Source organism: Pteropus alecto, unplaced genomic scaffold, assembly GCF_000325575.1.
Source record: "Pteropus alecto unplaced genomic scaffold, ASM32557v1 scaffold45, whole genome shotgun sequence".
NCBI classification, from domain to species: domain Eukaryota; kingdom Metazoa; phylum Chordata; class Mammalia; order Chiroptera; family Pteropodidae; genus Pteropus; species Pteropus alecto.
The window spans coordinates 19,879,557-19,892,607 of record NW_006442491.1 but is presented as its reverse complement, the minus strand read 5'-3'; the positions used below and the strand labels follow the sequence as shown (position 1 = coordinate 19,892,607).

At 51.5% G+C, this 13,051-nt stretch overlaps 1 protein-coding gene across 1 annotated transcript in view; it reads right to left on the bottom strand.

Moving 5' to 3' along the window:
- The window catches only part of BPIFB3 (BPI fold containing family B member 3), a 17,465-nt gene extending 11,626 nt beyond the window's left edge, over positions 1 to 5,839 (bottom strand). The window contains exons 1-5 of the mRNA XM_006921717.1: positions 5,639 to 5,839; positions 4,816 to 4,972; positions 2,156 to 2,260; positions 1,563 to 1,703; positions 21 to 84 (exon numbers count right to left, since the gene is read on the bottom strand). Of these exons, the coding sequence (XP_006921779.1) occupies positions 21 to 84; positions 1,563 to 1,703; positions 2,156 to 2,260; positions 4,816 to 4,972; positions 5,639 to 5,834 (663 nt within the window). The 5' untranslated portion in view covers positions 5,835 to 5,839. The remainder of the gene's footprint in view (positions 1 to 20; positions 85 to 1,562; positions 1,704 to 2,155; positions 2,261 to 4,815; positions 4,973 to 5,638) is intronic.
- Positions 5,840 to 13,051: the final 7,212 nt, after the last annotated feature.

Genomic DNA, 13,051 nt, shown 5'->3' with positions numbered 1-13,051 from the left:
CCCCCGCCCCTGCCACTCACCAGTCCCGGCAGCACCTTGAAGAGTGTCTGTTCCACGACCCCAAAGAGCGGAGCGGGCAGCAGCCTGGGCAGAGTGAGAAGGGTGAGGGTGTGGCCACCACCTAGGGACAGTGCCAACCTAGGTGACAGGCAGGGTGGGCACTGGTGCCTCTGGATATCTTCTGCCTCTGTTCTCTGTGGCGCTGGCTGGGGCTTTGCAGACTGGGTTTAAATCTTGGCTCTGCCTCACCGTGGGGCCCAGGGAAGGATTTCAGTTTTCCGATCTGTATGGTGCCTGCCTTACAGAGTTGTTGCTGCTGAGACTAAATGGGAGCGAAGACGTGTCAGGTAGACAATCTGTGCTCGATAAGTATCTGTTCCCTTCATCTCCTCCAACATTTGTAGACGGGTGACATTTGGGCCTAGAATAGCACCTGGCTTTGAGTGAGAGTTCAATAAATATTTGTCGAATGAATGAATATTTGCCGCACGAATGAATGAACGAATGAATGACAGCGTGGTCTGCGGATGAGAAGTATATGTAGATGGGCTCAGGTCTGTTTGGAGACTTTGGGGGTCCAGAGGGAGGGGTGACAACCACAGAACCACAACCACAGGACACCATCTTGTTGGCCATCCACTCTCTCCAAGGCCCCCTCTAGCCCGAGGAGCAGGATGGAGATGCTGGGATTTGAGACATTCAAAGACCCTTCCTGGAATCCCCTTACCCCTTATTAAGGCCCTTCTAAAGACAGGAGCGACGCTAGGCCACCCTACTCCTGGGGGCTAACAAAGGGCTGCCTGATTACCCAGATTACCCATCACTGCTCAGGGCCACTCAGCAAAGAGGGGGTGGGGAGATTTGGCCAGCAATGTAGAAACTAATGGGGAGACACAAAGCTTGAGGCAGGGGAGGAGGTAGGAGCCCCCGAGGGTGGGTGCAGAGAGCTGGGAAAAGCCCTGGACCTGGGTTCAGAGAACAGCCCACCTCCATCCCTGCCTCAATCTGTTTGAACTTGGGGACGTCCCTTGCCCTCTTTGGGCTTCAGTTGTCCCACTGGAGAGGTGATTCGATACGAGTGTATCGGAGGAGGGCCACTGTGTCCCGAATAGCTAGGGGAAGAGACAGATATGAAAGTGCCAGAGCCTTCCGGGTCATCAAATATAAGTCCTCATTGTACAGACGGGATACTGAAGCCCAGACAGGAGGAGGTTCTCCTGGAGTCACACAAAAATTTAGGGGCAGAGCTGGCTCTCTGACACCCTGAGAGCAAGTACCACAGAAGATCCCTGCTCTATGTGGGAAAGAGGACGGCAGGATCTCAGGGGCCAGAGAAGGGGGACACCCAGGCGTAGGTGGTGCAAACTGTGGGCTGGACCGAAGTCCCGGTCCGGAGCAGGTCTCGGTTTGCTGGTCTGTGCAGCACGTTGAACTGGCGGGATGGGCCGGAATTCAGGCTGGAGGAGAGGGGGAGTGGAGGGGAGGAGGGGAGGGAGCGCCAGTAGATGCCGGCGCACGCGCCAGAGGTGAGCCGGAGCAGATCGCTACGCGGGGATACTCACCCCGAAAGCAGGCTGATGTGGCCCAGGAGCGTGCTGCAGCGCTTGAGGATGAGGATGGGTGTACCCCGCGAGCTCACGCCGAGCGCCACCCGCGACGACACGTTCACCTCAGCCGCCAGCTGCAGGAGACCCCCAAGGGGGCTGCGAGACGCCACGCTGGGGGCGTGGCCAGGAAGCCAGACCCCACCCACCAGGGCCTGCCTTAGTCACCTCCATCGCGGGGCGCGTGGGCCCTGATGAGGGGCGAGCTGGGTGCCTCTGCAAATGGCCTAGTCCCCATGCCCTCCTCTCACTCCTTGCCTCCCTGCGGTTCCCCCATTTGCACATCCCTGCGCCCTCCTCCCCCACCCCCTCCAGTGAGCTCTAGCAATGGGGTAGTGGTCTCCAAGGAGCATGAGATGGAATTTCCTGAGGAGGGATAGTGGCATGGGATCGAGGAAGGGATCAGTAGGGTAGGAATTCCTTGGAGAAGAACTAGGGTTGGAGGAAATAAGGGGGCAATGGGGTAGGTGTGGGGGGACAATAGGGTAGGGGTCCCCAAGGGGCAGTGGGGTGGGGAGCAGTAAGGTAGAAGTTCCCAGGGGCACACTCACCCGGAGCCATGCAGGCCCACTTTGGTGTGCAGGTTCAGCTGCACCCCAAACCCAGGCAGCAGCTTCAGCGTCACCTTAGGCAGCGTGAGTTCCTCTATCTTCAGCCTGGGATGGGAGTCCAGAGGAGGGCCCCTCACTTCCAGACACCCCCCAGCTTCATCCTCTGGTGCCTGGGCCACCCAGACCAGGTGGGGCCTAGGCCTCTCTTGGGTGTATCCCCCATCCTACTGCTAACCATAAAATCAACTGTGGGCCAGTTTCTTCCCTTCTCTGGGCCTCAGTTTCTTTATCTGTAAAATGGGGCAATACTAGTACCTACCTCATAGCAATGCCACAAAACAAATGAGACCATGTAACTGCTGAAGCTGGTACAGCATGTTCTCAATAAATGTAGTATCATCATTCCCACTGGAAGCTCCATGAATGAGTGTTGTCCCCACCTTCTCCCCATGGCCTCAGTCCTGGTTCAGTCACTGGCCTGGATCACTGTCCCCCCACAGCCACTCCCCAGGCTCGTACACACAGAACCCAAGTGGGTTCTCAAACACAATCTCCACGGTTCATTATTTTCTCTGCCCCCTGGGCCTTTGCCCTGGTTTGTTTCTTCTGTCTGGAATACCATTCCCTTGACTCTCCTTTCGACTTCAGCTAGCTGACACCTCTTGACTCTCCCAGGTTCAGCTAGGGCATCCTCTCCTCCAGAAAGCCCTCTTTCCTGCTTCTCTGACTCAGGTAAATGCCCTTCTCTGAACAGCTCCCATGTGCTCACTGGGCTGCCTCCATCACTGCCCTGAGCTTATAGGATCATCACTGTTGGGCTTTGCCCATACTGGGGGCTCTTTGGGGCAAAGGCAATGTCTGGTTCATGTCTGAGGCCACGGCTTCCCTCAGCAGGCAGATTCTATAGCAGGCAGTGGGAGGGGGACTGGATCTATTAATACTAATAATAATAGTTCACATTTATTGAGCATTTAGTGTGTGCCAGCCTTTATTTTGGCTACTTGACACAGATTAATTCACTATCCTGGCAACAACCCCATGAGTAACTGCTCATAGTGCAGCCAGTAAAAGCTAAATGGTTTAAGTCCTGGCTTCACCACTAACAGACTGTGTGACTTTGGGCAAATCACATTTCTGCTCCATGCCTGTTTCCCCATCTGTAAAATATGTAATATGGTCTGCAGGTGGCAACCAGTCCATGGCTGGTGGTAAATCAGGGGAAGGTCAAATGACAGGCTCCAAGACTGAAGATGGAGGCCAAGAACCAGGGTATGGGGAAGAATCAATGCACAGGAGGAAATGGAGTGCTGTGGGGAAAAGGGAGAACAGATGCCCACCTTCCAAAACAGCAAACTGATGTCTAAGAAGGGAACTGGTAAGGGCTGACACTGACGTTGCGCAAGGATCACTATGTGTCACTCTGTGGTTGATATTGTCAATATCTCTACTTTACAGATGAGGAAACAGGCATGGGGCAGCAATGCGATTTGCCCCAGGTCACATAGTCTGTTAGTGGTGGAGCTAGGATTTGAATCATTTGGCTTTTAATGGCTGCACGACAAGCACTTTACTTGTGGGGCTGTTGCCAGGACAGTATGACCTGTGATGAAACACCTAGACCCCCACACCAACATTAATCCCTAGCTGGGTGGGCTTGGGCAAGTCCCTTCACTGCCCAGGGCCTCCATCTCCTCATCTGTTAAATGCAGTTGATAATAATCCTACCTCTGGATTCCATGCGATAATTTATTTACAATTCTTAGCATAGTACCAGGCATACAGAAAACTCTGGCTAGGTGGTCATTAAATTATACATATTAGCTAGTATGTAATTTCATTCATTCACTCAAAACAATTTTTTTGAGCATCTATTATGTGTCAAGCACTATTTAGAATACTAGGGACATAGTAGTAAAATCGGACAAAAGTCCCAGCCCCTCTAGGTTTATAATCTAGCAGGGGGGACAAGAAACAAACCAGTAAAATATATGAGGTACAGGGGAATGATAGTTTCCTGGAGAACTTGCAGGAGGGGAAGGGACAAGGAGGGGCTGGTCATGGCAGAGCTCTTTGGAGCAGATCACCTGAAGGAGAGGAGGGAAGGAGGCATGCGGACATCTGGATTGGTCCAGAGAGACTAGGCAACTTGCCCTGGTCACATAGTGAGAACTGGGATCAACTCCAGAGCTGGAACCCTCAACCACAGGGGCATGCTGCCATTCCTGTCTTGCTTGTCATGCAGGAGACTCATTTTCTGACTTGGGTCCTGAGACTCCCTACCCAGGGCTCACCACTTCACTCCCACTGCCTACCAACAAATTAAAGACAGACAATCTCTTTTCTATTCTCTGAACTAAAGAAAAGACCAGTCTTCCTGTAAGTCAGGGGTCCCCAACCCCTGGGCCTCAGACCAGTACCAATCTGTGGCCTGTTAGGAACCAGGCAGCACAGCAGGAGGTGAGCAGAGGGCAAGCAAGAGAAGCTTCATCTGTGTTTGCAGCCACAACTCCGCGCCAGCATCACTGCCTCAGCTCCACCTCAGATCATCAGGCATTAGATTCTCATAGGAGCACCAGTCCCTGGTGCCAAAAAGGTTGGAGACCGCTGCTGTAGGGCACACAGCAGGTGGGCAGTTGAGGGGCCACGCTTTGGGGACTCACCCAGAGAGCTCCTCAACGACACCAAACACTCCACCGTAGCTCAGCAGGCCACCTCCTCCGAGCAAACCTCCGGAGCCCAGGAGGCCCTGGTTCACTGCTGTGACCGTCCCCAGAACATTCTGCAGGATGGGCCCCCCAACCAGCGAGTTCTGGATAGCTGCAGAGAGGGTGGGAGAAGATAGGTTCATTTTACAGATGGGGAAACTAGGGCTCATAGAGGGGCAGAGACTTGCTCAAAGTCACACAGCAAATCAGATTAGGACTGAAAGGGAGGGCAGAAGCAAAGGAGGAAGCAAATGGAGGAGGTGACCTCTGCTCCTCCCGGGCACCCCGGCATGATTCTGTGCAGACCGTGAGAAGGGCGAGATGGAAAGGGACTACCTTACGGAGATCGGAGGTGGAGGTGTCCTTCCTGAAGCATTTTCTATTCATGACTGATCTACTCTACCCATGAGACTGTCACCCTAGGCCCTTGGGCCCTGGAGCATCAAATGCCAAGTGGAGTTCCCAAACCCCAGAAATGTGGATCAGACACTGGCCAAGCCAGCACCCTCCCATCGACTTCCCCAACCTATCTGTCCCCATCCCAGAGGCAGACACAGCCCCTCACCACCCAAGCCCATATCACCCACTCTGCCTCTCAGAAGTGAACTAATCATTCACTGGAGCCTGCAAGCAAACCTTTAACCACCGTAACTCTCCAAACAGTTGAGATTCACAACCTGTTCTCTCATCTGTTCCTGAAAGCAGATGCTCTAAGAATATCAACGGGGATGTTTACACTGCAGCAGGACCCCTCACAGACTGCCCACCATGGGCTCACCTTTGCCAAGTTCATCCTTGTCAATCCGAGCAAGCGTGCCCACTGTCTCCAGCAGCCCCTGGCACGGAGTTGCCAGACTCCAGAGGAGAAGCAGAGACCACACGCCCAGCATCATCAGCGGTACACCTATCAGGGGCACGAGCAGGAAGTCTGAGACACTCCTCGTGCCCAAGCCATTCCCTTCCCTGTGCTCCATCAGCAGCCTGCAGCTCTCCCTCCAGCCAGTTCAAGTCCAGCTTCATTGCTAGGAAGACCCTCTCCATCCCAATTCCAGCAGTGGCTAACACATGCACAGCATGGTACAATTTCCATTGCTCTCTATAGTCTCCAGGGCACTGTCCAAGCCTCTCCCTCATGGGATTTCATTTCAGAGATGAGAAAACTAGGCCAAGAGAGGGGAGGGGACTTGACCAAGGTCACAGAGCTAATCAGTGACAGGGCCAGAATTTGAGCCCTAGTTCATCTGACTTGAAATATCTTGTTTCTTTCTTCCTCTTCCAACTCCATCCTGAATGAAGTTAAAGAAAGGAGTGAGATGGGAGGTAAGAGCATGGCTAATTACCCGTTTCATAGAGTAGGATTTTTCTTTACGAAGCTCCATATCTGCCCACTCAATCACATACCCTCTATCCTCTCTCATATCACCCGTGCTTAAACCCCAGTCCCCACTGCTCTGGAGATAGAACCCAGGCTCCTTACCAATACCCACTAGGATCCGGACTGCCTCTTTGACCGCCTCTGTCTTAAACAGGACAAGCCTTTTCCCACCTCAGGGCCTTTGCACGGGCTATTTCTTCTGTTAGGAAGGTTCTTCCTCTGGTTCTTTGCATGACCGACTCTTCATGCTTCAGGTTCTGAATAAATGTCATCTCTTTGGAAAGCCCTCTCTCCTTAACCTTGTCTAAAGAAGACCTTCTGTCACTAAACATCATCCAGAATATTTATTTGAAGATGCTTATCACAATTTGCAGATATGGAGCTTCGCAATTTGCAATTAGGCACTGTGTTTGTGTCTTTGTTTGCCTTGTAAGCTCCCAGAGGGCAGGGACTGTGTCTGGAGCCTCTGACATGGTTATGTACTGGAGGGGATGCCTGCTGAGGGGGTGAGAGGGGATGAAAATCCAACCCTACTTCACTGGCCCACAATGTGCCGTGGTGCTGGCCGTGTCTGCCCAGAGAAGGCACCTTTTCCTCATTTGCACAAAGGTGCATATGGGTGCCGTGTGACTCAGCAGCAGTCTTGGCGGTGTCTGTCTGCTTTCCCCAAAACTCATCCTAAAGTGGCTCCAGTATCCCCAGGGTCTGTCACAGAAGGAAAGATTCCCATTTGGTTTCCGTGGCTTATAGTAAAACAGATACCACTCTAGCCCTGTCCATAGGATGATTCTGTCCTCAGCCTACCCACCCCTGCTTTTGCCCCTCTCTGAGCCCCCGTTTTCCCATCTGTAAATTGGGTTTTTTTCCCTCATTACCCTCCAGGTACCCCCTCAGTGCCCTCTTAGGGTGAACTCTATCTGTGCCCATTATTCAGATAGGACAGCAGAAGGTTCCAGGGTCAATGGGTGAAGACCTGGATAAGGCGGGGACTGCCTTACCTGCTCCTACAGCTCCACAAAGGTGGGTGGGGGTTCCTGGCCTCCTGTGGGTTCCTCCACCCTCTCAGGCCTAGCAGCGGCTCTTATATGTCCGCAACAGCTCTGGGGACACAAAGGGGGCATAGCCGCCAGAAACCCGTCAATGTGTCATGTCAGGAGCAAATTGCGGTTTTCCCCGCGGGCCTGGGCTAAGCCTTCCTTCTGAGGGGAGAAAGAGGGGGAAGTGGGAGGGGGCTGGAGTAGGTGCCCAGGGACTGTAGAGGCAGCTTCCTCCCCCCAAGAACTAGGGGCAGGGGTGGAGCATTCAGCCCACTATGGGGTCTTAGAGGCAGCTTCCTCCCCCCAAGAACTAGGGGCAGGAACATTCAGCCCACTATGGGGTCTCCCTCTAGGGTTCCCCGAGGGCCACCCCACTGACACAGAATCCACCCTGCCTCCCCACCTATCCCAACTAAGGCCCAGGGAGGGAAGGAAGGAGCTTAATGCTGCTGGGTCTTCTAACCTTCTGCTAGCCCCCAACCCAGGCTTGGCATAGAGATGGCTCTGGGGTCTGGAGAAAGAAATTCTGGCCTGACTTGGTGGGGGGCACCAACTCCACCTCTGCCTCCCAAGTCTCGGTGTCTCTGGGCTCCAGAGCAGACTGTTCTGTCCCCTTCCTGTGGCTGTTGTTGATGATGGTGAAGAGAAATGCATTCATTCATCCATTTATTTATTCTTCAGCGAGCATTTGTAGAGCACCTACTGTTTGCTAAGTGCTAAGGGCACAGCTGTAAACAGAAGAGACAAATCCCCTGCCCTGAAGGAGATGACCAGTAAAAATATGATGCAATTAAAAATTTTTCTAATAGTCGCCTTCTTTCATTGTAAAAAGAAACAAGTGAATTAATTTTAATAGTATAATTTATTTAAGCCAATATATCCAAAATATTATCATTTAACATTTAACCAACATAAAATTATTAATGAAATACTCTGTATTTTTGTCCTCATGCTAAGTCTGAAATCCACTGACAGGACAGCAAATTTGGACTCGTCACATTTCAAGCACTCATCACCTCAGATGGCTTTTGGCCATCGTATTAGACAGCACAGCTCTAGGAGGAACAGATAAACACATGATACAGTACGTCAGAGGCTGATGACAGAAATAAATGAGTGTGCTGGGGGGTGCAGTTTTTAACATGGTGGTCAGCAGAGGCCTCATTGGAGCAGGAGGAGAGGGAGTGGACCAGGTGGATATTGGGGGGAAGAGTAAGGCCAGGCAGAGGGAAGTGCAAAGGCCTTGAGGTGACGTGTCCAGGAACCCCAGGGAGGCCCATGTGGTGGAGGGCAGTGGGAGACATGGGCCGAGGAATCAATGGGCCCTGCAGGTTACTATACAGACTTACAGACTTTGGCTTTTATCTACAATTCTTCTACAGGTACTGGCTCATGCATCCCCTCCTCTAAGAAGCCCTCCAGACCCCCAAACTGGCTGCGATCTCACCACTCCCTCGGATTTCCTCTCCCAGAGTCTGTGACATGCCGGCCTAGAACCGTGTTTCTGTCTCTTTGTGGGTCTGTCTCCTGCATGTGACCCTTAGCCCTTGCCTGATGAGATGGGAAGGAAGGACGGTATTTGCCTCGCTTACCTCATCACCTCAGAATCCCTAACAATGCAACGTCCATCTTGATGGCTTTAGAAACTGAGTCAGGTTCTTGGACCACACCATACTTTTTTTTAAAATAAACTTTTTATTGAAATGTAAAGCACATACAGAGAAGACCAGATCACAAGTGTACAGCTCGATGTACTTTCACAAACCCAGTACTCCAGAAGCCCCCTGGTGTCCCCTCCAAGTCATTGCCCCCCAAGAGTAACCATCGTCCTGACCTCTCACACAGTAGATGAGCCTGGTATGTTCTTGAGTGGAATGGAATGGCACATGTGTGGTGTTCTGTGTGCAGCTTCCCTCACACTCAGTGTCTACGAAATTCACTCACACGTGGGAGGCAATGATTTGTTCTTTGCTGTTTACCACCCCATTACGTAAGCACACCACAGTTTGTTATCCGTGCTCCTGTCTAGAGGCACCTGAGCTTTCCAGTTGTTGGCTATGATGAATAAAGCTGCTATGAATATTCTTGTCGAGTTTTTCTATGGACAAACGTTTTTGTTTTCCATTTCTCTGAGGTAACTAGCCAGAAGCAGGGGTGCTGGATCATAGTAGTGTGTACACAGGCTCAACGTTCCCAGATACTGCTGGGGCTCTCTAAAGTGGCTCTGCCTTTGGGACGGTGCCAGTGGGCTGGAGAGTCACTGCTGCTCCACATCCTTGCCAGCACTGGGTATCACCAATATTTTTAAGGCGTTTGTTTGAGGGAGGAGGAAGGAAAATTAGCACTTAGTATTTATTGAGCACTTACTGCCTATAAGGCACTGACACGTGTGAATCTGTATAGTCACCACAAAGGCCCATGAAGTTAGCACTGTCATTATGTCCTCATCTTATGCTTGGGGAGCCACAACTCTGCAAGGGGAAGCCACTGGTCTAAGGTCACACAGGGGTCCAGCCAGGCCATCTGACTCTAACATTCGTCATCTTAACCACTGCCCAGCCTAACCTCTGGGAAGGGAGGAAGATGCTACCTAGTTTCTGACCTGCTTTATCTTCCCCAATTCCTTCCAGACCCCACCCCAGAGGGAACTCTGAGTCTCACCAGCTCCCCAGGCACCTGCAAGCCCCCTCAGACACTGAAGTTAAGTCAAGGATAAGGCCTTCTCATGGGAAAGGATTCATAAAAAAAATGCATCTTTGCATCCCTGACTCAACAGGTCAAGGATAGAGGGCCTGGGAACTGCCCTAGTTAGCTGCTCTAGCCTCCTGGACAACTGATGTGCAGCCCTTTTGAGATTCCTGGTGACAATGTTGGGGAGCCAAGGAAGGGATGAGAGCAGGGGAGGTTCTTGATGAGGAGAACTATCTCTGGGCGTTAGCTCTGAGAACGAAGGCTATAGAGCTGGAATTCCCAGGTTTAAATCCCAACTCTGTTACTCACTATTGAGTGACTTACCTCACAGAGCTGCAGTTTTCCCATCTGCAAAATGGACTGATATGAAAGATGCCTACCCTCACCTGACTGGTCTGGCTATGAGGACAGGTATCCTGGAAATGGACTTTCAGGCATCGAAGGAGGGGTGCCAAGAGTACTAGAGAAATTCAGAGATCCCTGGGAGACCTTTCCAGAGGTACCTGAGCTGGGAAGGGAGAAGTAGGGTGGCTAGTGGCTGGTGGCTGGTGTGGACACAGGTGCTGGGAACATTGTGCCATCTTCATCTCTCCAGGCGTGGGCTGCTTGGCAGGCCCCTGGGGGTCGATAGCTGTGGGCCCAGGATCAAAGACTTGGCTCTGCTCCTTCTTTGCTCTGTGACCTTGAGTCAGTCATATACTTGTCTGGCTCTCAGTTTCTTTTTCTGCTGAGTGTGGTGTGAAGGAGCAAGGAGGAGACTTGGACTCAGTCAGACAAGGTTCAAGTCCTAGCTCCACATAGGTGTGTGTCCTTGGGCAGGTCACTTCATCTCTCAGAGCTGCCACTTCTTCATCTAGGCTTGGGAGAATCTTGGAAGATGAGCAGTGCCCACAGGCACAGAACCATCATGATTGCCTCCCCAGGGGGTGGAGTCACAGTGCAGGGCTTCCCTTGCCAGCCCAGCCCCCATGTTCCACCCAGGGTAAATCTGTGGTAATTGACTCTCATTTTTACAGATGGGAAAACTGAAGTTCAGAGAGGAACTATGTTCTGTCCAAGGCCACACAATGTGTCCCTGGTTGCACCAAGGTGAGAACCCTGGACTCCTGACTCTTATAGCTTTTTGCCTTGGTTTCGCCACCCGTGCACTGGGCCTGGGGAGGGTGTTAAAGGGGCTTTAGGTGGCCATGAGTGTGCTGTGTGAACATCCACGGGCTGGATAGAGGGAGAGACGTGGGTGGCTCTGGCGTGCCTGGATTGGGCATCAACCACCCATGGATTACCTAGGCGTCTGTATTTGCCAGGCTTGTCTCAAAGCTGCCATTGTTCCAGAGCCAGGAAAATGATGGGTGATGGAATTAGGCCCAACAGTGAGGGACAAGGGGATGGTCCTGGCATCCGGGCCAAGGCAAGGGCAGGTCCTCCTTCCTCTGCAGCATAGGCTTGAGCCAGGCTGTGATAGTGCCGACCTGCCAGGGCACCGTGGGCTCTGGGAGCACTGGCCTCCTGACCAGGCCTCTGGCCACACCATACCACCCACAGACACCTGTATATGCCCAGACATGGATCCCTAACATATGGCTGCCTCTCCAATAATTTCCAGGGCTGGAGTACCAACTGATCATAGAGGCCTCTGATGTACATTTCTTTTTCAAAGTTATTATTATTATTATTATTATTATTATTATTATTATTACATTTTAGCAAATGATACTGATTTTCAGGACTGTGTAGAATACACTTACTTTAAAATGTATTTTAACTATATTATAGTTAAATGTATAAACATACATTTACTTGTAAAAGGAGTCAATTTAAAGAATAGTATCAGTATCGACACCAGGAGAGGAGATGGGGCAGATGTGACAAATTTTGAGAGCTGATCCTTACATGAACGTCATCTCTGAGACATGGAAACATCCTCAGCTCAGATGACGTATGAGTGAACGTGGGAGCACACAGACACCGGAAACATGAATGGACACTAGAGATCTTTTCACACATGAACCTCCACAATTGGACAGCATGTCTGCACAGACATCCAGGTTGCCCTGATTCACAGGCTGTTTATACTCTGATAGCTGCTCACAAGTGCACATGCTGGCACATGGTGTTGCACAGTTAACTTCCTACTCCCGACTCCAACGCGCACATGCCTGTGGCTAATATTTATTGAGCATTTACTGTGTGCTGGGCATTGTGCCTCGTGACAACCCTGCAGATTTTGGTACTATTATCATTCTCATTTTACAGGTGAGTAAACTGAGGCTCAGAGAGTGAAGCGATTCACCCAGGGCATGCACCAGGGAGGCAGCAGAGCTAGGATTGGGACGAAGGCAGGCTGGCTCCAGAATTCCAAACCCATCTCTGCCTCCTGACTTACCAGGTGGTCTTGGGCCAGTTGTCCCACTTCCCTGAGCCTCAGTCTCTGCATCTGTGAATTGGGGACAGTCCTCATCTCCCTCAACTGTTGTGAGGATTAAAGGAGGTGACACAGGAAGGACTCCTGGGAGCACACTGGGCTTTCTACAATCTCTCTATGAATAGGGCCATCCTTAAGTTATCAAGATTTGGGGGCAAGCAGCTAAGGTGGGGTGAGAAGAGTTTTGCCACTTGCTAAACTGGGAGTTGACCTTGTTGTGCCTTAATTTCCCCAACTATAAAGTGGGAATGGCAAGGTTGCCCTCCCCACACAGGATTATTGTGTGTATTAAATGAGCTGGTACAAGTCAAGCCCCGAGCATAGCATTCAGCAGGTACTCAATATATGCTCAAGCTTGCCCCCAAGGCTGTGACCAGCTTTTCTCTGACCCCAAGCTGATCTTAGACCCCAAAACCCACCGAAAGGGAAAAAAAGCCACACATTAATTTACTACAAATAATGAGGTCGAAACATTAGTTGTTTGTGGGGGCCTTTGTCCTTTTTATTGCCAAGACCCCAGCCCAGGCTTGCCCTGCTCACTCCTTGTCAAAGGAATCAGCCAGCGGTGTTAGGGGGCCCAGTCCACCCAGCTCCAGTCAGAGGCTCTTCCATGGGGTGCAGCCAGCTGGCAGCATGCAGGCAGCTGGCAGGCAAATCCTGCCCTGG